Source organism: Kwoniella dendrophila, chromosome 11 (assembly GCF_036810415.1).
Source record: "Kwoniella dendrophila CBS 6074 chromosome 11, complete sequence".
Lineage (NCBI taxonomy): Eukaryota > Fungi > Basidiomycota > Tremellomycetes > Tremellales > Cryptococcaceae > Kwoniella > Kwoniella dendrophila.
This window is the reverse complement of record NC_089486.1, coordinates 83,955-110,720: the sequence shown is the minus strand read 5'-3', so window position 1 is coordinate 110,720 and position 26,766 is coordinate 83,955. Positions and strand designations below refer to the sequence as shown.

General features: G+C 36.7%; 8 protein-coding genes across 8 annotated transcripts; 5 read left to right on the top strand and 3 right to left on the bottom strand.

The window, feature by feature from the left end:
* Nucleotides 1-15: 15 nt before the first annotated feature.
* L201_007585 (uncharacterized protein) lies at nt 16-1,845 on the bottom strand (the record flags this gene model as incomplete). The annotated part of the gene is made up of 5 exons (XM_066223291.1): nt 16-36; nt 140-1,204; nt 1,317-1,450; nt 1,582-1,622; nt 1,733-1,845. 5 exons carry the CDS (start codon nt 1,843-1,845, stop codon nt 16-18), a joined length of 1,374 nt encoding a protein of 457 aa, XP_066079388.1.
* Nucleotides 1,846-2,342: 497 nt separating this feature from the next.
* Nucleotides 2,343-5,446, bottom strand: L201_007584 (uncharacterized protein; the record flags this gene model as incomplete). The annotated part of the gene is made up of 12 exons (XM_066223290.1): nt 2,343-2,568; nt 2,632-2,788; nt 2,873-3,155; nt 3,213-3,317; nt 3,371-3,944; nt 4,030-4,166; nt 4,238-4,501; nt 4,569-4,702; nt 4,764-4,853; nt 4,914-5,060; nt 5,152-5,277; nt 5,419-5,446. The coding sequence occupies 12 exons, from the start codon at nt 5,444-5,446 to the stop codon at nt 2,343-2,345; spliced, it is 2,271 nt and encodes a 756-aa protein (XP_066079387.1).
* Nucleotides 5,447-5,844: 398 nt separating this feature from the next.
* On the top strand, nt 5,845-10,574 carry L201_007583 (uncharacterized protein; the record flags this gene model as incomplete). Its single annotated transcript, XM_066223289.1, has 21 exons — nt 5,845-5,947; nt 6,021-6,086; nt 6,163-6,242; nt 6,312-6,383; nt 6,454-6,672; nt 6,748-6,969; nt 7,059-7,406; nt 7,484-7,582; nt 7,639-7,745; nt 7,803-7,957; nt 8,018-8,180; nt 8,240-8,457; nt 8,548-8,831; nt 8,896-8,954; nt 9,058-9,274; nt 9,361-9,643; nt 9,746-9,775; nt 9,855-9,985; nt 10,088-10,157; nt 10,268-10,362; nt 10,452-10,574. 21 exons carry the CDS (start codon nt 5,845-5,847, stop codon nt 10,572-10,574), a joined length of 3,144 nt encoding a protein of 1,047 aa, XP_066079386.1.
* A 743-nt stretch (nt 10,575-11,317) lies between these two features.
* On the bottom strand, nt 11,318-13,253 carry L201_007582 (uncharacterized protein; the record flags this gene model as incomplete). The annotated part of the gene is made up of 5 exons (XM_066223288.1): nt 11,318-11,347; nt 11,457-11,756; nt 11,853-12,285; nt 12,408-13,094; nt 13,165-13,253. The coding sequence occupies 5 exons, from the start codon at nt 13,251-13,253 to the stop codon at nt 11,318-11,320; spliced, it is 1,539 nt and encodes a 512-aa protein (XP_066079385.1).
* Nucleotides 13,254-14,136: 883 nt separating this feature from the next.
* L201_007581 (uroporphyrinogen-III C-methyltransferase) lies at nt 14,137-17,075 on the top strand (the record flags this gene model as incomplete). The annotated part of the gene is made up of 7 exons (XM_066223287.1): nt 14,137-14,212; nt 14,277-14,349; nt 14,415-14,433; nt 14,493-14,553; nt 14,613-14,792; nt 14,849-14,906; nt 15,083-17,075. 7 exons carry the CDS (start codon nt 14,137-14,139, stop codon nt 17,073-17,075), a joined length of 2,460 nt encoding a protein of 819 aa, XP_066079384.1.
* Nucleotides 17,076-17,914: 839 nt separating this feature from the next.
* Nucleotides 17,915-21,450, top strand: L201_007580 (uncharacterized protein; the record flags this gene model as incomplete). Its single annotated transcript, XM_066223286.1, has 7 exons — nt 17,915-18,489; nt 18,649-18,741; nt 18,822-18,956; nt 19,020-19,651; nt 19,717-20,210; nt 20,269-20,357; nt 20,445-21,450. 7 exons carry the CDS (start codon nt 17,915-17,917, stop codon nt 21,448-21,450), a joined length of 3,024 nt encoding a protein of 1,007 aa, XP_066079383.1.
* Nucleotides 21,451-21,994: 544 nt separating this feature from the next.
* On the top strand, nt 21,995-24,821 carry L201_007579 (uncharacterized protein; the record flags this gene model as incomplete). Its single annotated transcript, XM_066223285.1, has 6 exons — nt 21,995-22,495; nt 22,566-22,689; nt 22,771-22,970; nt 23,033-23,232; nt 23,308-24,616; nt 24,723-24,821. The coding sequence occupies 6 exons, from the start codon at nt 21,995-21,997 to the stop codon at nt 24,819-24,821; spliced, it is 2,433 nt and encodes an 810-aa protein (XP_066079382.1).
* Nucleotides 24,822-25,692: 871 nt separating this feature from the next.
* Nucleotides 25,693-26,505, top strand: L201_007578 (uncharacterized protein; the record flags this gene model as incomplete). The annotated part of the gene is made up of 4 exons (XM_066223284.1): nt 25,693-25,750; nt 25,865-26,043; nt 26,122-26,192; nt 26,295-26,505. 4 exons carry the CDS (start codon nt 25,693-25,695, stop codon nt 26,503-26,505), a joined length of 519 nt encoding a protein of 172 aa, XP_066079381.1.
* Between the last annotated feature and the right edge of the window lie 261 nt (nt 26,506-26,766).

Below are 26,766 nucleotides of genomic sequence, written 5' to 3'. Positions count from 1 at the left end.
ATGAGATGCTCTGCTTTATCTCCTCTTGCGCCGCCTCTGCAAAAAGTTGTTTCAGCAAAATTGCAATTCAGACATTTGACCCGGGTAAATTGCCATTCTCAACGAATCAAGACGTCGTTTATAGAGATTAGAGACTTACCGTGTCAGTTTCACCTTCATCCCTTTTACGTTTAGGTTTGACTTCTTCTTCCTCACTATCACTTGGATCCTCAATTTTTTTATTTCTACCTGCTGCTGTTCTACGTCTCGTACTTGTGATTATACTATCTCTTCTCGTTGCTATAGATGATCTTCTGGCAGAGGGTATGGGTGTCGAAACACTTTTTGGTGGTCTACCTGGACGTCGTTTTACAGGTGATGATGATTTCTCTTCTTCCTCTCCATCTTCCTCCTCCTCTTCTTCCGCTTCTTCTTCTTCTTCTGCTACATCCTCTTCTTCCTGCTCCTCTTCTCCTTGACTTTCATTCATTTTTTCATCCTGCTCTTCAGTTTCTTCATTCTCTCGTCCATCATCATTCACCTGTTCCTCCTTTTCATCTTTTTGCATTTCTACCTGATCACCTTCTTCTGCTATTACTAAAGAAGATGGATCTTGACCTCCCCAAATTTCATCTAAGCCATCTTCTTTGGCTCTTGGATATATAATTTTTTCCCAATTTATATCATCTTCATCAAAATGATTTTCTCCTATAAGGGATTCATCTTTCTCTTTCTTGTTCTCGTTTTCTTCTTCATCTTCGTAATTTTCCTCTTCCTCTTCATCTTCCTCGGCTTCTACTTTAGGTTTAGTAGGTGATAGACGATTCCTGAAATAAGGTAAATCGAAAGATTGTTTAAAATGTTTTGAATTGATAATCTTTGACGATTTGCTTATCTCTGTTGATTTGGCATTTTTCTGTTCATCATTTTGATCTTCATCATCCTCAGAAGAGGAAGGAGCTTGATTTTTCTTCCTACTCTTCTTAGTCTGAGTATGAGTTTGGGATTTTAATTTTAATTTTGATTTAGGTTTACGCGGTGTTGTCATTGATATATCGGATAATGGTGATAACGAAGATCTAACTGATCTCGGTGAATCACCTTCCCCTCCTCCATTATTCTCTTTTGATCGTTCTTTTGTAGGCACATTGGTTGAATTTGATTTAGGTATTAAAGGTGATAATATTGGTGGGGAAGACGGTAATGATATTGAAGAGCTTGACGACTAGGAGAAAAATGAAGTGAATAATAAATCAAAAGTAGTCAATATAGATAAGGTTATAGGGTCCGTCATAGACTAAAGAAGAATTGTCTAGGAATGATTGAATGACACTTACCATTTCATCTAAAGTTTCTAAATTATATAAATCACCTAATCTATTCCATATATCTTCTATGGGTATCCATAATCCCGTACGTTTATGCATTGAAGATTGTAATTGGATGATCAATATATGTTTATGTCGACCAACTGAAGAATAGAATGATAATGATTGAATTATCAGCTTGGAATTACCCCATCTGATTTTGGTATTTGCTTAATGACAAATTCATACTTATCACGAGAGCCATGAAACGAAATCATTGTCAGTCGCAACTCACTTGGTCTAACATCAATGACACTCCTCAATAACGCTGCTTCCCTATTGAGAACACAGATAGGTCAGTGAGATGTACATTCCTTTGAAGATTTCGTTTTCTGTTTTCACGTTTGTAAAATGCTGTTTGGATTTACAGTATGACAATAACTCACATCTCTAATTCAGATACTATAGGAGTAGGTGAATGTTCTCTATCATGATCCTTCTTTGATACACTTAATAGCTGTTCAAATTCAATCTTCGTTGATTTTGGTGAGGGTGACATAACGATTTTTTTGTGGACGGTCTCGAGCTATTCGACCCCGGAAAATGAGGTATAGATGAATTTACACGTTAAGTAGGAGACAATCGACGACTGGAAGATGCTGAGGGGCTATCAAGCTGAGTAATTGGTATTGTTAAGGTCTTTGGTGCCGTAGTTTACTATTGTTTTGGGTATATTCGGCTACTTTATCGTCCCAAAACAGCTAGAACAACGAAGAAAAGGAAAACCCATCAGCGTGGAGGTCATTTCTACAACCGTGCCTGAAGCTTTTCAACAGTGACGAAGAGCCGATGGACGATGATGACGAATAATTGAAGACACCGACGGAAAGAGTTCGTGACTCTCACCAGCATGCTTACTTCGTTCATATAGTCCGAACAGTCGAGTTCGGGAAGTCGAGTCATAGTTACATACGTATATGCGCAATCAAGGAAATATACAAGATTTACAACTACATCTATACCCCATTTAATTGATTATTGACTTTTGTACCCGAACTAAAGTTTTATCCCGAACAACTTCTTCTTCTTCTTTTTCTCACCATCTTTACCGTCTTTCCCATTACCGCCTATACTCAAATTACTCATAGATCCATTTAACGAACTTGCAAACGAAGATTGATGTTGTAGTTTAGGCTGTTGTAACAACTGCTGCTGTGGTGGTTGAGGTGGAGGTATGATCGGTGGACCTACGGGGACTGTCCAGTGTCTGAAGTCGAGGATGCTGGTCAAATGAATAGTCGTTAGACATAAATGAAACCAGATGATCGAAAACCAAGATACTCACTTTTGGTATGATGTCGGTTGACCAGGTGAACGATGTGGTCTATTTGGTCCTTGAGGATGAGGCTGGAAGCCACCAGGAGGGTTTGCACCAATACCTCCTCTACCTAATGCTCTCATTTGTTGGGTAAAAATCTCTGGTGTGAGAACATGAGTAGAACCTGGCACATTCCACATTTGTCAGCTTTATCTCGATACTAGACTGAACATGGATAATATGTAGACTGTTCTGAAAAAGCACTCACCGATGTATACATCCTTTCCTAGTGCTTGTCCTACCGTATATGCGCATCTCATCTCACTATAGGTCATACCTCCAGCAATGAAAATGATTAACCTCTGTTTACCTTCTGTATTGTTCATTCTTGCTGAAGGTGCTTTATGCCACGTCGGTCTAGCAGATCTTAGAGAACCAGATTGTGAAGGTGCTGCAAGTGAGTTTCCTGCTCGAAGCGATGTTTGAGCTTCGGCGGGGGCATCTCTTAGGTATGGGAAATTGGATTGATCAAGTCTCGAGGAAGATTGATCCTATATACCAATCTGTCAGCTAAAATGATTAGGTATAAATATACCTTCAAAGCTTACCTCTAGCATCATTTGTACAATTGGCTTGTATCGCGATAATTCATATTCGCCTTCAGCATTAGAAGGTTTCTGCTTGATTCTAGATTTGACCGATCGACTGGAATCCTGTGTATGAATGTCAGCTAATTTCGGACACTGCAAACGAAGACCAAGCTGACCTTTATCACTTTAACACCTAAATGGATCAAGTTATTTACCATATCCTGCTCCGATATTGATAATCTCGCATGCTGATATAATCTCCTTCTGTCTTCATCCGCTACACCATCTCGGAACAAGATGTATAAAGCCATTATTCTAACTTTATCGAGAGATGTGATATTGACCCGATCATCCAGTAAAGGTACCATTTCTTCTACCAATGTCTTTGGAGCTTTTCCTTCAGAAGTGTAACCTGTCGCGCAACATTGTTCTACATTTGCTACTAAGGAAAGCTTTTTCTTCTCGAATAATCCCATACATTCTTGAGCCATATCAAGATGCAATGAGAATTGTTCTCGTTGCGTTTGGAATTGAGGTAAAGAAGCCAACATATCTTTCAGATCATTCACGTTGACATTTCCCCCTCCCGAAAATCCAGCATGATCCTGCGCGAATTTGCCGAAATCTGTCATGAGTGTATCTATTGCATCCTTCATGTGAAGATGTCGCACGGAGCACCAAACAGGATCCGCTTCGGTAAGATCGGCTATCTTCTCTTCTATCCCTCCTATAGTATTGGTGTATTTATACCTAAATGTCAAAATCTGCGTCAGGTAGCTGTGGGAGGATTTTCTAAATCCCAAAACTGTTATTGAGAATTGGTAAGCATACTGACCGATATTTTACACCGTCATCTATCTTCAGCAAGTCATTGACCATAGCTTGATACCAGAACTCATGAAGTAACGGAGCGGCTGGATCCATTGATCGATCTACCACGAACAAGACACCTTTTGGCCTTCCACTTGCCGGCTGAGCAATATTGATATCAGCTTTTCTGCCATACAGCGTGGAGGATTACAAAGCTAAATAGGTAGGCTTACTGGGAACTCCGGGTTATTCTGTAAATACTCATCCAAATCATTCTGCACCTGAGTAGCTATTTTCTTGCTTAGATGCTCTCCCACAACTTCAGGTGTTTTCGAGCCTCCCATAGCTGATCTCCATCTTAGTGATTGTGGTGCTTGTTGTTGTACAGGTGCGGAAGCTTGTGCTTGCGCTGCTAACGGACCTAATGGAGAATGGTGATGTGGTTGATAATATCTAATATACGGAGATTCGTCTATTGTAGCTAAGAAGTTGAGAATCTATATGAAAGATATGTAAGAATGATCAGCTACTAGAATTAACATAAGCGTTGACGAGATATCTCACAGATCGTCCAGAAACCTTTACATCATCTTCAAAAGCTTCTAAAGCCAAATCCGCCGATGCAGCTCCTCCTAAAGGTCCAAACATGGTGAAGAACGCTCCGGGACTTTTGAGCGAGAAAACCCTATCTTCGATGGCTGTCTCACGTACGCGTTAGCCATACTCTACTAGAGGCGAAGATAGGAAGAAGCAGCTTACCCCAAACATTACAGTAAAGCTCTACGAATGCTTGAAGAACACCGCCTTGTAATCCATCAGTCAATTTTTGAGCTAATCTGTCGTCGATCCCTAAGACATTTACAATTCAGCTTGCTTTCCCGTTCGACAGCTAGAAGAAGGTAAGCTGACCATCTATGAAGTATAAATGAGCAGATTTATATGTCCTTCTACCATTGAAATCTGCCAATATACGATCTACATTTTGTGCTGTTGGAGTCAATAGGTATATGGCATCTACTGACATAGGTGGACGAGGTGAATGTAATGGTTCGACAGCTATCAGAGAGTAGCGTAATCAGTATTATACTTCAAATAAGAGTTTAGTTTTTGCTTTTGTCTCCAGCGCGATTTAGTTGGAGATACCTACAAGTGACATTTTGCTGCAAGATATCGAAATTCTTGTAAACAGTATCCAGTAATGCTTGTGAATGATCATCTGTGATCAAAATCTTCCACGCTGGAGGTGGTATCGATTGTATAGCAGAGGTAAAACCTATATCAAGAGAAAATATAACATGTCAATCCATCTCTGCTGCTTCACGTTGAAAAGCGGACCGGGCGAGTCGACCCGAGAAGTATGGTCAGACGACCTATCCATGCTCGATGAATGATATATGGTCTAAATGAAACTTACGCTTCTTCAGAAGATCTCTTAGTGGCATGATGGTGGACTATATGGATACTGATAAGCAAGATATTGTGAACAACAGGTTGAAGAACAATAAAGTAGAATATATGTATAAGTTATGTATGAAATGTTATGTATGAGGTCATGTGTAGTGGTGTACTCTACAACACAAACACATAACATAACAAGCACTGACCTCGGTTACCTCGTGAAGAGTATTACGTATTTACTTATACCCCTCCTCTTCGTTGACGGACCTCTCCGCTTTTCATCTGTCATGTCTCACGTTAATAAAGGCGCGTTTCAGATCAACAAATAATTATTTATTAAGATAAATTTCATGAAATTCACTCTGCAGTTTTAGTTCTTTATGCTTGACATTCATCTGTGACCTTGATCGAGTTGTGATTTTACTCATAGTAATTAGAAAAGATGGAAGGTCAAGTCTTAGCTTGTTTACAGGCTACTTTAAATCCAGATGAAGCTACACGGAAACATGCTGAAGAACAATTAAAGCAGCTGTTCTTAGTTCCTGGTATGTCCAGTTTCAGGTTTACCTACATTACATTACTACAATTGTTAAGCTGATTCGAATTGACCTATAACAGAAGGAGGTCTGAGTCTTGCTAGAATCTTACTTGCCCAAGATGTGGACCTTTCTCAAAGACAGATAAGTTATTCTCTTGTGGTGTTTCTGCATAACACATGATCATTCAACTAACATTGTATCTTGATGATGATACTCCGCAGGTGTACTTTTGCAGCAATATGTCAACCAACATTGGACACCTGCTTCGTCAAGCTTCCAAAAACCTATCACTCCCATTGAAGTGAGCTGAAAGTTTTGTTTTCACGCATTAGATTGACTGGTCAGCTCATATGTACTTTGGTGATATCAGGCCAAAGCTCAAATTCGACCTATAATATTGAGTGGTTTATCAGATCCTCAACGTAAAATCCGTTTAGCAGCTGTAAGTACAAACATGCTTTTCTTGAATCAATCTCAAGTTCAAGGCTAATGACTTCAATATACTCTTTAAGGCTTTCGCATTATCCACTGTAGCAAGATACGATTGGCCAGATGATTATCCAGATTTATTATCACAATTAGTTGGTTTATTGAGTGGATCATCAAATTCTGTACATGGAGCTATGAGAGTCATTTCAGATTTCGTTAGGAACGATTTAAGTGAAGATCAATTATTACCTGTAGTTGAAAATTTGTTACCTGCTGTATTGAATATTTTAGGTGATCCAGAGGTAAGTTAGTTTAAAATTACGATGAAAGACATGTTTATAATTAACGGTCCGATTGATATACTGTACTATACATAGCATCATTCAGCTACTACAAGAGCTCAAACTATATCAGTATTTAGACAAACTTTAAGAATGTTGGAAACTGTAAAAGATGAACATCCAGCTTCTGTGAAATCAGCTATGGATCAATTATCTCCAGTTTGGTTAAATGCTTTCACTCAATTACTATCGATAGATGCTTCTGAAGAAGTGAGGAAGAATTGGGAAGAGATAAGTTTACGTAGTGAAATATTCAGAGTAAGTGGATTTTCAATTCATTGACTTTGTTGAAAAGAAATGTAATACTTTGAAGCCAATTATCAACTCTACGACGGTTACTTAATTAGACTTTCTCATTACTTCACAATGCATTCCCAAAATATCTACATCCACACTTATCAACATATATACCATTATCGATAACCAACTTAAGATCGCTATTACCATTATTCCAAACTTTCTATCTATCAAACGCTGAAGATGCACCTGAACCTCCATCACCTACATCAGACGTAGGTATGTTAGATCCAAAGATTGATATAACGGATTTAGCTTGTTCGATATTTGATTTTTTAACTCCTGCTGTAAGAACCAAAAACGCTCCTGGAATTCTGTTAAACGGAGAACAGGGAAATGAAGTTATGCAAGGTATAATTGATATCGTTATTGAATATACTCAAATTACTAGAGAAAATGTGAGTCAAATCTTGCATTCGAGCGAATTTTGATAAATCTGAATATAGGAATAGCTAATACTGCAAATGTATTATAGGAAGAAGAATGGATGGAAGATCCAAATGCTTTTGTCATTGACGAAGATGATGAGACTGAACAGTATGGTATTAGGACTACAGGATATGATTTGATAGGAGTAAGTTCACTTATTCTTGTAATTCTTGCTTTCATCAACACTGATGTATACCCTAGTCAATGATGGATAAGTGGCGACAACCTGTTACATCAATTCTGCAATCGAAAGTACAACAAAGGGTTCAAGAATCAGCTGGTGCCAGATCTTCTGGTAATCCTGATTGGTAAGCTCTTCATACTTGGATAATACACCTAGCTTACTCACGAACTTACAAATATAGGTGGAAACCACTTGAATCAGCACTTTCACTAGTAGGGGGAGTTTCAGACGATCTGAGAGATATCCTTGATGATGATGAAGCGGATGGAAAACAGCCAAGTTTCGATGTTCAATTCTTGTTTGATCAGGTCATTCCTGGATTATTGAGTCAATCAGGTAAGTTCATCAAAGAGGGAAGATTTATACATACTTGCTAAAACTCCATGTTTACTACAGACACTCCATTCTTACAAGGAAGAGCTTTTGTTTTCGCTTCTCAATTTGCTTCTCTCTTATCTGAAAATTTGGCTGGACAATACCTTGGAGCTGCTGTACATGTTCTGGAATCTAGGGAAGTTAGTGTACCTGTGAAGATCTCCGCTGTTAAAACGATTAAAAAGTAAATGTTTGCCCTTATCTTCAAGATCTCAATTGCTGATATGTATCGTACATTTATAGCTTCTGCCGTCATATCGCTCCTGAAATTATGCAACCTCAATCTCGACAAATTCTCTCTTTACTATTACCTCTCTTACCAGAAATTTCCAGTGAAACGCTTTACCTCGTACTTGAAACAATTAGGGCTGTATTCGCTTTAGATACGAATTTGATCAATGAAGAATCTGTTGTTGAAGTAGGAAGCAGAATTTATGATGTTTGGGTTAAATATACCGATGGTGAGTTTCTCTTTCGGATACTCCTTTTGTCCTTGATGTCGTGATGAATTCTTCCACTTTGAGAATACTGATTGATCATATTTTTCGCAGATCCTATAACGACAGCTATTATAGAAGAAACATTCGAATCTCTTGCTTCTCTACCAAATCCTTCAGTTGCTCCGGCACTTGTCAGACTCATAGGTCCAAAATTAGCAGAAGTTATATCTACTCCGGTTGACGATGATACGGTTCATATACCCGGAGAAGCTGTTCAATTAGCAAATAGTCTTATAAGAACTAGAGGTGGTCCCTTAGAACCTGGATTGATCGGAAGTGTCACGGTAGCTGTCATGAATATCTTGAGAAGTACAGATGATATGGATGTCATACAGGTAAGTTGATTATCTCTGGTGAGTAAGAAATCCTTATAACTAACGTAATAATAACGAATTGTAGCACGGCATGATACACCTTACTTTGGTCGTCAGAAAGGATTGTGATAAATTGATTCAATGGTATGTGACCTCTCACCAACAATATGAAAGAATCTCCAACTTTCTCTCGCGAATATTGCAGCGAAATCAATTTCAGCTAACTGATCCGCCCATTCTAATGTAGGCACGACGCTGAAGGAAACAATGGTATCCATTCAATTTTCCACCTTTTATCTCGCTTCTTAGCACCCACATTCTCTGAATCAGGTGGAATTTTCGTTGGTGAATTGATAATGCACTTATTCAGAAAAGCTGGAAGTGTCATGGCACCTGTATTACCTGATTTGTTACGTGCTATTGTAGGTAGATTGATTACAGCTCAATTACCTAGTTTTATCCAAGTAAGTTTGTCTGTCTTGTACACCCATCCTTCATGAATAATCGAGCTTTGAGGGACAAACTACTAATTTTTCCTTCCCGAGTTCAGACATTGGTACTACCTTTTGCATATTTATTTGGAACTGAATATACATCTTCAACGATTGATTTAATATCTTCATTTGAATATACATTACCTTCTGATGGTACAAGGAAAACAGGATTAGATATAGTTTTATCTTCATGGTGTGAACATTCTGATACAATAACTGGTTCATGGAATATTAGAGTATCAGATTTAGGTTTATCGAAATTGTTCTCAATGCAAGATGAACGATTGAATGGAGTGATTGTCAAAGGTGATATGATAATTGATGAGAGGAATCGAAATAGTAAGTGTTTCTTCAATATCTTACCATGTTATCTGTGATGCTGGAAGTGGAGTGATCAGCTAACCAAAAGCAAAATGAATAACTGGTTTCCGATTCCAACAGCTATAATGACAAGATCAAGAACTAAAACTAGTCAGTTGCCTCCTCCGTCTTTAGTTTGGACTGTTTAGTTTACACATAAGGCTAATTACAGGATAAACTTTGTTTATAGCTCCTAACCAATACACTCAAATTCCATTCCCTCTCAAAGCGTTCAAACTGATCTTGAAAGATGTTCAAAGTGAACCTGGATCTAAAGGTAAAGGTAAAAAATCAGATTATGATATTGAGGAAGATGACGGAGTGAGTTTTTACGTTCATTCATACATCTATTTTATATTCGATTCCAGGATCAATGTCACGTTAAAGCTCTATGCTGATCATGTATTTCTTACATTATAAAAGGACGAGGATTGGGATGATGATGATTTGTTAGCTGGAGGTGATGGTGCAGGAGAATTTGATTTCTTATCATGTGAGTAATTCGTTTCCTATCTCGATAATCCAATCATTCAGAAAGAGGTGCAATGTGTATGACGGAGAGCATAGAGAGTGAAACTGATATGGTGATTATCATTCATATAGCTTGGCTTGACGGTAAAGGCGATGGTAACGAAAATGATGCTCAAGATGATGACGAAGATCTAATTTCTGATCCATTAGCTCAACTCGATATGGGTGTAAGTCCATTACATCTTTCTTTGATCTTTGTGTACAGTACATCATAGACCATTCAAACTAATTCCTTCGTTTTTCCACGAAAACATAGCAACATTTGACTGATATACTAAGACAAGCATATACAAAAAATAGTAATAATATACATTCAATGATTGATAATTTGACTGATGTTGAAAAGAAGACTTTGAGAGATGTTTTAACTTTATCATAAACGTATAAACGTCTGATTACAATACAAATATAGAAAGGAAATACCCTTTATACAGATTGGATCATATTTGCTTTTATCATACGTATCATACATAGCATGTGAGAATAGAGATACACCATGCACATATATATATATCTATCTGATTACAAAGCATATTATCGAGGATTCCATTCAATCCAGAATGCATCCTTGGATAGTCAACCTTCAAGAGCACAGACGATGATAGCCTATCATTGTAAACTACCTACCATCCGTAGAGTCCAACATACTGTATATACAATCCCAAACAAACTGACTGAAGACCATAATCAATCTCGGTAAATACAGCACATACAAATCCACCTCATGAGGGATACACTATGAATGAATGCATCAAATAGTTTCAATGTGTACAAATGATCTTACAACAAAAAACAAGGCAATCTAATCCAATCCTTACTTTATCGCTCCTCTTTCAACTCCCATTTAATCAAAAACCAAAACCAAAACCGAAACCAAAATTAAGAAATAGAAATTGAAAAATGAAAATTGGAGAGATAGTAATATAAGTAAAAAAAGTCCTGTTCTTTTTCTATTTTTCTTTTTTCATATTCCGATATCAAAAACAATCCTCAAAAGTAGTACTTTTACCTAACACTAGGATAACTAGATAGATAGTCTAATTCTTTCACAAGAGCATCCATTCAATCAATCGAAGAAATTCAAACAGTATAAAAAAAAATTATATTCTCTAATATCATCCCTTACTCTTCCCTTTTCAATCCTAAATTATTCTATAATTCGAACAACTGAAAAAAATAGTTTTTAGTTAGATACAACCAACTAATATCGAATACTACTCTAATGATAAATATGTATCAGGATCTGAAAACTTTAACTTACCTGACCTTGACCATTATCTATCCTATTTTGTAATATTACTTCACCCTTCTTTTTCCAATCAGTCTCAATCAATTCAGCAGTTCTTGAAATGGCGAAATCAAATTTCATATAATCTGGTATATAACTTTTTATTGGATTATTTAATGCTTTTCCAACTGCTTCAGATAATCCATTTAAATCATGTGCTTTAACTGAATACACAAAAGGTGGTTCTAAATCTGTCATATGCCATTGTTGTGCATGCCATTTTGTTCTGTTTTCTGGATCTTCTTCATCCCATTTTAAAATTGGATTTATAAACTAAAAAAAAAATGATTATGGAGATTATTCAAATTAGCCTTTATGATATATGTATTGTAGGAATATCATCAATAGTAAAATCCGGATTTTACTCACAGGAACTCCCATACATAACGCATCCCAAGGGCTTGGTGAAATTCTAGGTCTACCCACACCAATAAAAACAAAAGATTTTGATAATTCATCATAAAATTGAATTTTATTTAATTTACCTAAATTTTTAGGTACACCTAATTCATTGATTCTTGATGAAACTGCAGCTTCATCATCAGTCATACCACCAATGATTTTTATATTATATTTATTTTGTAAATCAATAAAAGATTCTAAAGTCCATGAAAATTCAGGTTTATCTTCTAAATAATGGATTTGTTTAGCTAATAGATATGCTTGCGGATTTAAAAGTCTTTGTTGATGTTCAATAAAAGGTAATCTATGACATGTAGGTTCAATTGAATATGATAAAAACCAATTATCATTTCTAGGTGAAGGTGATAATGTGAATTTTTCACCTAATGGGTTTGCTGGGCTAAAAAAGATGGAATGGAACGAAAATATCCCTATCAGTTAGATATTTCTCGCTCATATGTATCACAACAAAAAAAAAAAAAAAAAAAAAACAAAAAACAGAATTGTGATGCACAAACTTACTCATCCCAATACCAAAAAGTTAACAATCTCCAAGCTTCAATTCCATCTAAATTATCTTTTGTTTTTAAACATTTTTGATCTTTCAATTCATAACAAACTTTAACTTGATCTGGATCAGCCAAAACCAATCTAACTTGATTTTTAAATTTTAACCAATATTCAACGGTTTTTCTCATATCTGCATTATACCAACCTAAAGAACTAAAAATATATGAATAATTTAATGCATTTAAAGTTGATATTACACTTTGTGCATAAATCGTTTCACCTGCTGTTGATGTTCCCGCAAAAGCTTCTGCAAACCATAATGAACTTAAAATCATTATAGTAGTTTGATTTGTTCCACATCCTTGTTTAATTAATTCTTCTTCTTCTTGAAAACTTAACTTTTTCAAAGGTAATGATGTATTTCTTAATAAACCTAAATTTGAACATCTTTGTATTCTTTCAAATATTTCTTCATTATGTTTCCATACGTCTCCTGTCCAGAAATATGGATTCTGAGCTATTTTGTCATCCTGGTAGTCATCTATATTGTTGTTTGAGGAAAAAGAAGAGAAAAAATGTCGACTTATTAATAAAACCAAAGCAATCACGGGAATTGGAAGAATGATAAAAAGTAATCTTTGACGTGATCTTATTGATGCAGGTAACAAGCTGAGTGGGAAAGGTAACTTTTTACGAGACCTAATGGTGATGTATGGTGTACTCAGCCTTTTTCCTTATCTCAATGATGTTACAGGAATAATATACTCACCGACGCAGTATACGTTCTTTCTGTTCATCATACCCTTCAGCATCCGCAGGTGAAGTAGCTAACGGTATATAATCATTATCCCCAGCCATGATTCCGTTTGCTGTGTTTTGTTTATTGAACTGCGATATTTATTTTAGAGAAACTGCGGATAGGTTACTTAGTCAATGATAATTCGTTGAACTTGCTACAAGGTTGATTGTTTGTCATATAAATATCATTGCTGTGCTGATAAGCAGATGCTATTCGCGAGATGCTATGATGATGATCTAGCTAGTTTCTAAAGATGCCTGATGACCAAATACTCCAAATGAAATTTAAAGGTCTTTCATGAAGAAACCTGGTACTGATAATTCTAAATTCTCCCCACACATCTCGTATACTAACTGCATATGCACCTGTCCTTTCGGGCCCGAGCGCGTACCTGATAATCCGATAACTAATTGATTACAAACTGATTACGATTCTCTCTGTAATAGATAGTAGATAGCAATCAAAGATTGTAGTTGTGTCTACATCAATCACGTGCCTTGCTATAATCTGGAATAATTACAATGACAATGTGGAGACCCCATAATCCCTCACGCCATCGATTGTAATCGTTAAGTAATTACGAAGGATGTTATAGGTTACATACAAATATCTACATGAAATATTCGGAATATCACCTATAGCGTAATTGCCGGGTGGAGGTAAGACGAATTGAAAAACATTTATTTTGATTTTCATTCTGATTCTTATATAGATAGATTCATCATCATAGGTGGCCAATGTTATCCTCTTCGGTCTAGTATAGTATATCATCGTCTCTTCACTTTGCCTAACTAGTCACTGGATAACCAAGATTTTAGAAAGCTTACTAATTTTATCAGCAACTACAATAGAATCGCGATATCTCGGTTGGCAAAAATACAATTTCTTGGTGTTCGGCGATTACCTTTCATTCCCCCCTTGTAATATCGACGGAACAGAACGATGCAGATCAAAGATAAAAGACCACCCACATGGATATCTTGGTGGATGGCTTTCTCAGCTGTCATAGTGACGTGGGGTAAGTTCTACAATTTATCCATTTCATGAATACCTAATCATGCTGATCTCTTTCCTTATCATAGATGCTGCTTACTGCTTTTATCGTCCAAGAAGTTTTGGTGAGGGTGATTTAGCTTGGATATGGAAACCTTACAAGTGAGCTACATCATTACTCACATTTCGCATAGATTAGCTGACTTTTGATTCGATTTCAATTTTAGCCTTTTTCAGTATAGTCTGGTACGCATTATCTACCTTGTTAAGTTTACCGCATTAAAGCTAATAATGACATTATTCAGGTGGATTATTTGTATGGTCAACCTGGTGTAGATTCCGGTGATGGATTTACAAATGCTCAAGGTAAGCCTTTGTGAAGACCCTTTTTGTATCTGTTCATAAGTTAACAAATCGTATAATAGCTTTGATGAATGTGATAGAAGTTATACTGGCTTTAGAATACCTTTACCTTAGACATACTTCACCTAGAACTTCAAATAAAACGTCGAATCCAGCTCATTCATATCATGCCCACGCTCCTTTAGTAGGCTTCGCTGGAGCTTTGATGACAGCGAGTAAAACCGCTTTGTATTTCTTACAAGGTAAGTTCTTACATATCGAAGCGAGAATGTCTAAGCTGATTTAGATTCATGGGTAGAATACTTTTGTCAATGGTGTATGGTCGGACATAATACTAGATTTACATTTTGGACATTGTGGATACCTACAAATGTGAGTCAAAAGCGTCTATATGCAGTTTGTGAGCGGTGCTTGCTGACTGACTGTATGACACTGCCTCGCTTTATATAATAGGGGTGAGTGATCGTCTATCATATCTCTTGACTGGTTTTCCCCCTACAGCCATACTGATCCACTTGTTTACTTCTTATAGTACTTGGTTACTTGTACCGTCAATAGTTTGCATAGTCTTAGGTCGATTTATATCTCAAGCCCTTATGAGAGATACTGCCGACCAGATAGCCTACTTGGAACATTCAACAACCCAACTCTCCTCTTCATCTTCAACACCTATTGAAAAAACACCTTCATCCACCAACCCCGAATTCGATCAAGCGGAATCGGACGCTTTTTCATCACACACTCCTCACCCTGCTGCTCTTCCACTGACTTTCCATCCTCGCGATCTGAATGTCTTCATCATCGGCTCAAATCGGCTAGCTGCTACCAGAGCATCAACTTTCTTAGAAGCAGGTGCTAAAGTCACTATTGCATCTACCACTTCCCTCACCAATTCAGTCGCCGAAATACAGCATATAGTGGAGGTCGGTAAAGCTCAATACAAACCCTTGGAGAGAAATCAAAATTGGTCTTCCATCTTTTCTGCTTTAGAAGTTTCATTGGTTTGTGTAACCGATACTTTGATAGGTTCACAATTTCGCCGATCAGCTTCATCCGCCAAAACAATATACGAAACATGCTCTTCCCTTCGAATACCAGTAAACATTTCAGATCAACCTCTTTATTCCACCTATACGTTCCCATCAGTACACCGATTCATAGGACAGAACGGTGAATCATCTAATTTACAAGTAGCTGTTACGACCAATGGACAAGGATGTAGATTAGCTGGTCGAATCAAACGAGAAATCGTATCTAGATTGCCTACCAACATGGGAGCTGCTGTTGATAATGTTGGAAAATTACGATCAAAAGCTAAAGCAACACCTAGATTATCGGAAGAAGAAATCAGCGATATTCCGTTGAATTCGCCAGTGGCTCAACTACATACGCCTTCACTATCTAGAGTGGGATCAGCAGAGATGCTATCGAAGCCTGTGGAGGATTTGGAGGAAATAAGTGAAGAAGAACAACAGCTACGAAGAATGAGATGGGTACATCAGATGTCGGAATACTACTCATTCGAACATTTAGCTAGACTGAAGGAAGATGAGTTAGATCAAGCATTAGCAACATGGTCAACCTCTGTTCCATCGCCCAACGGTGTAACTTTACGACATCATGAAAACGGTGTCGCAAGAAAAGGAAAGATCTTATTGATCGGAAGTGGACCTGGACACCCAGGATTATTAACTGTAGCTGCTCATCATGCCTTAAAAACAGCTACATTGATATTGTCCGATAAATTAGTCCCATCAGAAATCTTGGCATTAATACCTTCGACCACAAAATTACATATAGCTAAAAAATTCCCTGGTAATGCTGAGGGAGCTCAAAATGAAATGATGGAATTAGCTTTAGATGGAGCACAAAAAGGTGAAATTGTAGTCAGGTTGAAACAAGGTGATCCATTTGTTTATGGTAGAGGTGGTGAAGAAGTATTATATTTCCGTGAAAATGGATTTGAATCTACTGTTATACCTGGTATATCATCTGCTTTAGCTGCACCATTAATGATGAATATACCTGTAACTCAAAGAGGTGTTTCAGAAAGTTTAGTTTTATGTACTGGTGTTGGAAGACAAGGTAAATCAGTTAAATTACCTGGATATATAAAATCAAGATCTTTAATCATGTTAATGGGAGTTGCAAGAATAAATCAAATTATTGAAACTTTAACATCTGAGGATCAACATGAAGGTAGAGATGGTGAAAAATATCCAGGATATTTACCTATAGGTATAATTGAAAGAGCTTCTTCACCTGACCAAAGAATTATAGTATCAACTTTAAATAAAATTGAAAATTCATTAAAAAAATTAGATGAAAGACCTCCAGGAATGATTATTGTTGGTTGGTCTGTATTATGTTTGGAAGGTAAAGGTAGAGTAGATATTTTAGATAAAGAAAATCAATCGATTGAAAATGAACAACAGATCGTAAATGAATGGTTAAATGGTAAAGAATATAAAGTTAATGAAGGTTTACAACAAGGTTGGAAAGAGATTTTAGATGAAATACAGTAGTAGTAAAAATTGAGTGAGAAGGACAAGGTTCTTTGCATCTATAATCGTGTTTATACGACTATATTGACCATATTCAACCATTTTTGCATTCGTTTCGGGCTTTCTATGGTTCACATTTAAAAAACCTCATACATACATACATATGTTTCGAATGCATACATCAAGATCGTGAAGAATGATGATCTGTACATCGATTGGTTCGTATAAAGCAGTATGCTTAGATGGATACATATCACTGACCAATTAGGTTTCAGACTGCAATAATGCTATCATATCGGATGATTGCAGCGTTTCTTGATAGCGCAGTATGAATGCACGCATGCAGTTTCGAGAATCTGGCTTCGTACTGGATTATTATTACTTAGGGTGAGATGATACAGTCAGTAGATTGCATAGGGTAATATAATAGATGTACAACGTCATATGCAAATGCAAATCCCGAAGTAAAGTACTAGTTGTGTTCCCCAAGTCTCGGTGATGTACCGGTGATCGTCATATGTCAATAATTACTGTAATGAGTAAATCTTATAGTATAATTCTATGAGTTTCCTAAAATAGAACTAGGATTCGCTTGGCGGGTTTCCTGAAAATAAACTGTAAAGATGATCCTGTAATCCAAACATCTCGCACCTAACCGATTACATACGATTATTATTTCATCCTTTTTATGCTTCTTGTCTATTCTAATTTTTCTATCTCATTCCAAATAATTCATTTTGGATTTTATCATTATATTCATATAGCATTTCCAACATACATTGTTAATAGGTAATTGTGGTCAAAGAGCCATCTATCACCACATAATCAAATCAGATATCAATAACAACACAAACCATCGAATGATCGAAGAAATTAATAGTGAACCACCTCCTCCGCCGGATATACGACCGTTTGGTCTTTCTAGCGATAAACGAATTAAACAACATCATGAACTAAACAACTATATTCCCTCTCCTCTTCATGAGGATGAGGTCGACCAGATTCTACTTGGAAACCAAGATGCTAGGTCTAGATCAATACAAACTACCGGTAGACGGGGTGTTATACGGACAATCAAAGCGGCGAATAACATGATCATTCCATTTTTATTGGTGATTATGTTAATACTTCCAAATGTTCAAGCTTCACCTTTCCCAGCCTCCTCAACGAATCCTCAGTATCAGTTTGATAGGTATACATCTTATGAAACCACTTCAGCTGAGCATATTTCAAGAAAACGAACACCAATTTTATCATTAATCAAATATCTATTGGATTCAGCATCAAATCAAATATCATATTTCACAAATGATCATAACAGTAAAACAACGATGTCAATTGGTAAAAGAGAATTAGATACAGCAGGTATCGTAGAAGCTTGTATGATTCCTGTTTTAGTTGCTTTGAGTGGTATGTTTGCTGGTTTGACTTTAGGGTAAGTCAATGTTATCATTTTATCATTTTGCGACAAAAGTTAGGTCGTGTGATATTTGTGATCCATTCTTTCTTTTTCTGTATTATTTTTATTAAGATCCAATAACGAGTTACGATCACTATATGACAAATTATACTGACGCGATGTATTGATTAACAGATATTTCTCAGTGGATCCAACTCAATTGCAAGTCTTATCTATTTCCGGTACACCAAAACAACAAGATTACGCTAGGAAGATCTTACCTGTTAGGTTAGTCTTTTCAAAATTGCAAATCACGATAAATGAACAAAGCTGACAAATAAACTTGTTTTTTTCTACTTTGTACATAGAAAAGATTCCCATCTATTACTTACAACTCTGATTTTAGGTAATATGATTGTAAACGAAGCTTTACCTGTGGTCATGGATACTGTTATTGGTGGTGGAATTTACGCTGTTATAGCTTCTACTGCATTAGTAGTCATGTGAGTGAATAGATACCAGATTTCTTGCAATGCTACAGCTGAACGTTTCATTACTCTGATTAGTTTCGCTGAAATTATCCCACAATCTATTTGTTCACGATACGGTCTATTAGTCGGAGCATCTATGGCATGGCCAGTTCGAATAATGATTTGGATCGCATTTCCAGTTGCTTGGCCTGTAGCCAAACTTTTAGAATATATTTTAGGTGCACATCATGGTATAATCTACCGAAGAAGTGAATTACGAGAATTAATCAAAATGCATGCCGCTGGAGGGGAAGGAGGTGGTGATTTAGATTTTGATACTGTACAAATGGCTCAAGGTGCATTAGATTTAGCACAAAAATCTGTAAAAGAAGCGATGACTCCAATTGATCAAGTTTTCATGTTACCTATTGAAGCTAAATTAGATTATGAAACTTTAGGTCATGTTGTTAAATCTGGTCATTCAAGAATACCTGTATATCAAATGGTTGAAGTTCCAGATATCAATCTATCTGCTCCCAATAAAAGTTCAGTTGGAGGTAAAGCGAAAACCAAAATGGTCAAAAAAGTTTTAGGCAGTTTATTAGTTAAATCTTGTGTTTTACTTGATCCTGAAGATGCTACACCTCTAGCTTCAATCCCAATTAACGCTATTCCATCTGTACCATATGATGAACCACTTACAAACATGTTGAATGTTTTCCAAGAAGGTAAGCTCTTTTTTATTGAGCTATCACTTTCCATTACTTTTTAGCTGACAACAATATATTTTCAGGTCGATCACATATGGCAATTGTTTCAAGAAGACCTAAAAGAGTTGAAAAAGATCTTGAGGATGCTGAATCAGTTATGACAGCAGCAGCAGGTGGATTAAGACAAAGATTCATGAGAAAAGTAGCTGAAATTTCACATGGAAATAAATCATCTTCAGATTCAGATTCTTCAGAAACTGATACAGATATTGAAAGAGGTGAAAAAGGTATTCATAAAAGAAGAAAGACAAAATCGAGAAGATCACATTCAGCTTCAACTGAATCAAATTCAAATTCAACTGCTACAGCTGTTAGTCCCCCAACAACAACTTCAGATTCCACGAATGCGCCAGCGCCAGTGACACAAGTGAAAGATACAGAGGCAAATAGAATTAAAGAAAATGCTACTAAAGAACAACAAAAGAAAAAAGCAAGTTTAGTTGAAAAAGCAAAATTAACTCAACTGGAACAGACTGTTCCTGCAGATGCTCAAATGGCTCCAGATGCTGTATCCAAAGTAAGTTTACAATTGAGCATGGGTGTATATAACCAACGACTGATCAAATCGATTTTAGTTCTTTGAAGGTTTAGAAGGTGCACCTTTAGGTATTATCACACTTGAAGATGTGCTAGAAGAATTGATTGGTGAGGAAATTTATGATGAGTAAGTTTTTATTCTTTAATACCTGTTTATCTATCTCAAACGTGATAGTTATATTATATCATATACTAATTCATTTTCATCACCCAGATACGATGAACATGGTGAACCAAGATCAGATGCATCAGCATTTGTACCTAGAGAAGCAATGTTAGCAGCTCGAAAAGCAGCATTAGCAAGACAAAATTTAGCTTTAGCTGAATCAACACCTTTACCAGCTACAGAAGATACAGATTTAGATCAACCTGTTGTAGCTCAAAGAAGGGTATTACCCAAATTACCTATGCCTAAATTTAGTCTTGGTAAAAAACCTTTATCCCAACCTGGTAGATCTAGAACAGCAGATCTTACCATGTCTCAATCACCACAAGTTCAGAAATCTGCTACTCCCCCTGTGCCATCATCATCACAACTTCAAACCCCCGCTGAACAGAACTTTTCAAATAACTTAGGTCCTGGCGGTGAAATTAAGAGGACTGCCTCACCTGGTGAATTGCAAGTAGATAATCAGGAAGACGATTCAGTCAGAAGAACACAATCTGATAATAAGATTAGTTCAAGAAGACAATCCGGTCCAAACAATGATGTTGTTCAACCTGTTGTACCGTTGAAAGGATTAGATCCAGTTACCGCGGTTCCAGCAAGATTATTATCTGGTGGTGGAGCAGTAACTCCAAATGTCGCACCTCCAAGTAACGCTAATTTGTTGAGTGAAGCTTTATTATTTGAAAGAGGTAGAAGGAGAGCTGCAGGTAATGTCGTAGGTGGTAATGGTAGTGGTACAAATACACCACCTATAAATAGAGCTGTATCTCAATCCGGTTCAGGTAGTACTGGTGGAATCAGATTAACAAGTTCAAACGTGCCAAGTAGACAACCTACACCACCTATCATACCTGTTTCGCCAGCCAACGCTACTACTGGCGGTAATCCTGCTCCAGGTAACAATAACAACGGTGGTATAATCAGTCCACAACCTATTCAAGCTAAAAAAGTACCTAAATTCAAATCTGTTCCTGCACCAGGTACACCAGCACCCATCGAAAGACTTGATCCGTTAGAAAGAGCAGGTAGAAAATCCGAATCTAGGGAATGAATGGACTAAGTCAAATAATCAACATGATAGGGGTTGATCAAGTGGTCATCATCATTCGGGATTGAGTTGGTAGTGGAGTGGTCGTTCGCATGGTTTCTCTAAAAATTTTCTCACACATCCATACATATAACATATACGCAATCAACATACATGTACAAATAATCATCTATATACATACGTTCTCAGATTCTTAATTTGCACATGCATGCAACATCACTAACTTGTCAAATTCATACCTACACAAGGCCTGCTCGATTGCCACGTGGCATGAGCATGGGTATGAACGCCACTCATTATGGGACGCGGCTGGTTTTGTATATGTGATCACAACAACTACGAGTAATGTTGAATGATGTTTTGACCTCTTCTTTCTGAGTGCTTCACATTCCTTATATCGATATTTACATAAATAGTCATTCATTCAAGTTGATCACTCAACTTTTGTTGAAATACTGTAGTACAAGTCATATTATTATTGCAACCATATTGATTATACCGTATCAGTCAATTCAATAACCATATTACACCGTTTTTGTAATACACGATGTCTCGTCCACAAGGACATCGTAAATCACAATCAACATCAGCTTTATCATATTTAGCTTCCCAATCATCTTCTTCTTCTTCTTCTTCGACTTCTTCCGTCTCTGATCAAGCTTTACCATTATCATCATCAGCAGCATCAAGAAGTAAAGAATCAAAATATCGTTCAAGACAATCACATTTACCTTCAGTCAGAGAGAATGGTAATTCTGCAGAATCAGTTTCAGCTTCTATGGCTAATGGTTTACCTGGTGTAACTTGTATACATTCAGGAAGTGAAGGTATGAGAAGAACTAGATCAAATCAATCTTCAACGTCTACTTCAACTTCTATATCAATTAGAAATAGAGATAAAAGTAAAAGTCATTCTGCTGCTGAAATCATAAAAAGAGAAAAAGAGAGAGCTCAAAATCAGAATCAGAATGAAATTGTAGGAATGATAAGTATGAAAAGAGAGAAATCTCAAGTCTCGGAGGATGGCTTAGAGGATTGGTTAAGTGATGTAAGCTTTTTCTCCTTTCTTCTTGACGTTGATCATGAGAGATATAAGCTGATAAATCTTGGTGTAATAGTTGAAATCGTTAAGAAGTTCATCAAGAAGAAGATTATCAACTTTGAGAAATATTGAAAGATATTTAGTTGAAAGTTGTCTACAAAAGGATGAAGCTAGATCAGAGGATTTGATATCGAAACAATGTAAGCTTTATCAAGCCTAAGAGCGGATATGGGTAAAATATGAGATCAACAGCTTATGCAATTTGTACGGCTTGAATACAGTACATCAAACCCTATTATCTCTCTTGATACGACATACATCATCATTATCACAGCGATCTTCACATACTTCGTTACCCGCAAAAGATGATCTGGCTTTTAGCCTTATACCTGAAATTGAAGTTATAGCCAGTATATTACAAGGTTTGTGTTGTTTAAGTAGGAAATGTAAAGAGACTGTCGGTGAAGGTTGGGTCATGGAGGTAAGTCATTCGTTTTCTTGCTCCTGCCTCACACCCAATGATGCTGATATGAGTCTCAACAGATGTTCATCGACTTGCTTCTACTACTACGTGCTCAACCTGCTATAACGGAAAATTCCAAAGCTATAGCGTACACGATATTAGAGATGTTATTTTGCGTTCTAGTAGACTCACCCAAGAACGCTCGAACTTATGAAAAGCTTGGTGGTCTAGAAGCGGTCGTGAGAGTATTGAAAGGCACCGGAGTGACCAAGGATGTTAGGTGAGTTTGTAATCTGATGTAAACAATCGCAACCTGCATCAAGTGTAAAGCTGACTACGTTTCTCATCACCTTAGGATGAAATGTATCGAATTCCTATATTTCTATCTTCTACCTGAGCAAAATGAACCACAACGAGTTGTGTCTTCGTCTTCTACCTCCTCCTCATCATCACATTCATCGAATGAATCATCCTTATTCCCTCCTTCACCATTATCTTCTCAAAATACTATCGAATTACCAAAGATAAACTCCAATTCCAATGACGGACGATTGTCGCCTACTTCCAATGGTCATCCAAAAGAATTTGCAGATATAGATATGCCTTTTGTACCAATGACACCACGCAAAGCACCTCAACCTAATCTCGGTTATTTGACCCCATCAACCAGGAAAACATCTATATGTACTTCATCAGGTAGCTCTACACCTGGCTTACCTACTGTTCCCGCTTCACCTCGGGTCCCAATCTCCCAAAGTTCTACATCAAGAGGCTTAGCACAGATGTTAGATGAAATGGATAATTCTTCTGTCGCAACTCCACGATCAAGTAAATCAAATAGATCGACAGCAAGTAACGAGGAGAATAGTAGTGTAGGCTTGAGATTAGGTTTACCAAAAAGTACAAGTGGTTTAGTTCGATCAAACACTTCGCAAAGGGATTTAACATCAACATCGACGACATTCACAGATCCGTTTGATTCAGGCTCTGGGAGATCACATTCCGGTTCTTCAGGATCGTCTACTATTGTACCCCCTTCTTCATCTAGAAGTTTATCACGATCAAATACACAACCTTCTTTAACAATTACAGATCAAAATGGATTACCTAAATCGCCAAGTATACCTTTATCGGCAGCAAATGGATTTGGAAGTATACGTCGTGTTAGTACAGCAAGAAGAGTTAGTAAATCACCTTTAATACAATCCAATTTACCTGAAAATGAATCACCAGAGAAATTGGCAGAACCAACCCCAAGAACACCGAAAATGAGACATTCTAGAACACAATCGCATCTTTCTGGTTTACCTAGTGCTACCAGCAGTATTCCACCTGTTCCTCCTTTACCATTACCAATATCAACACCGTTGCCTACGCCAGGTAGTGATAAGATGTTACGTACACCTTCGTCGAAAAGTGGTAGAGCCTTCCCAGCAGAACTGACCAGAGGCAATTTACCTTCAAGTATTTCTTCACCTTCTTTAGTTTCCAATTCAAGTGGCGTGACACCTTTAGGCGCAAGTAAGAGGATACCTTCTGATAAAAGACCTCCTCCTTTAACTACTGCTTCTTCCAGAAAGGAATTTATCAAACCAAATATAACGAAAATGGAAGAGAAAAGAAAGATCAAAGATCTAAAATCGGTTGAAGAGAAAAAGGAAATGGTGAGTGTCGCTCTGGATATCCGTACGAGGCATTTCGATCATGTTTCAATTATCTTACTCTGCTGTATATGACCTAAATGACTAATGAGATGGTTATTTCTTTTAGCTCGGTATGTGGCTAGGAAACGTTGATCAATTAGTCCAAGGGGTTGAAAAAGTCAGTTTTTGGGGTTCAATAGGTAATGGAGCTAGAGGTTCAAGATAGATGGTTGAAATAGGTTTATTAGAATTCCTTCTGATTCAGATATGTTGTTGTACAGTAGCATCTAGTGAGTTGTTGCCTTGAATAACGGAATTAATAAGACGTATATCTTTAATAGATACTTTTGTATACAATATATATGCGAATATTGTGATCTTGATCAAGATAATAAAATTTATGCGATAACGTCTACATGTACATGCACAAGCATGACATGATGTCAAATGGTCACTATGCTTTCCTGCATGATTTGTGTATTTGACTGATCGTGAATCCAAAAAGGGCTCAAATAGTGAGACAAAAACAAGAGTATCGGAGTATTTTAAAGCACAAGTTTCAAGGTTATCTGTTGTAAGTTATTTAAAAGTGGCTCAAAGTGATCGAAAGTTGCTATGAGCCATTTACCTGATTCGCCAGATCTTACTCGCTCTCTTTATACGCACAAGCGTATCTTCCTTTCTACTTCTTACAAGAGCTTCCTTTTGAGTTAAGATTATGCTCCGGAGATGATGTATCTTAGATCTTCCGTACTACATATTGTACTGTACATACCAAAATGACTCTATTTCAATCAAGTTGATCAATGAGAATGAGCCAAAATCTTTGACCAACCAGCTTTCAACGTTACGATGAATGCCAAGTGAAGGAGTCAATCCTTTCTTCCCCTATTTTATTACATGACCATATTGAGCTTTGGAGCTTGCTTAGAATCTTCATGTATATATATACTTGTTATATCGTCTGGAACTTCTGGGAAATTATCTACTATATCTGACTTTGTCGCCCATCTTTGGCTCTCGCAGTCGAACATTATTTAACTTAAGCATACTGAATTATCTCGATTTAAAACAAATCATCGATAAACCTTTTCAAGATGGATATGAGTGGTATGGATCACGGTAGTATGGACATGGATTCACATGCATGTAAAAGTAAGCTTTATCAAGCATTACCTTGATCCATCAAAATGAACCTTCTATGAACGCTGGAACTATCCTTCATACAGTATGGATTACTAACCTGTTGATTGGTATTTCTTTTTTCAGTTTCAATGTTATGGAACTGGTATACAATTGATTCATGTTTCCTTTCATCAACATGGCATGTCAGATCAAAAGGTGGATTTGCAGGAAGTGTAATTGGTGTTTTCATCTTATGTATAGCTATTGAATTTGTTAGAAGAGTTGGAAGAGAATATGATAGAAGGTTGATAATGGATTCAAAGGTGAGTTATACAGCAGTCATTGAGCTAGATCAACATATCAATTACAACCTTAACGGTTCAAATCATACATTTTCATAGGCAAACCTTGCATCTGCTTTACCTGAGGTAGCAGGAAACAAGGATGGGATCAATACACCAACTTTTTATCAGTGAGTTAATCGCTATAATATTAGAAAAATCTTAATCATATATAAAGGAGATTACTTGAATGTGACTAACTTAACCCTTTCTCAAATATCATGTATGTATAGATTTAAACCAACATGGATTCAACAAATTATTAGAGGTATATGTTACGGAAGTCAATTTACAGCTTCTTTCCTAGTCATGTTATTTGGAATGTTCTTTAATGGTTATATTTTATTCGCTATTTTCTTAGGTCAAACTGTTGGATATATTATTTTCGGTAGAGATACATGTTCAACTTCGATTGATCATTCAAGTTCTAGAAGTTGTTGTTAAGAAAAAACTGTTTATACCTGATTGAAAGGCTTTTTTTCTACGCAACCTTTCCTTATAGTTGATAATATACTGTCTATAAAAATACTTGAACGAGTTGGATTTGAGATTCGGTTTTGATTCATGTAATATAGATACACTGTAGATAGGTATTGTCGGAAAATTATGCACTACTCTTCGAAATGCTGAAGTTCGGATATAGTAATTCATGATGTTATTATCGATACATTGTAATCGTTAATCGTGTTTGTCGTCAATATGTAT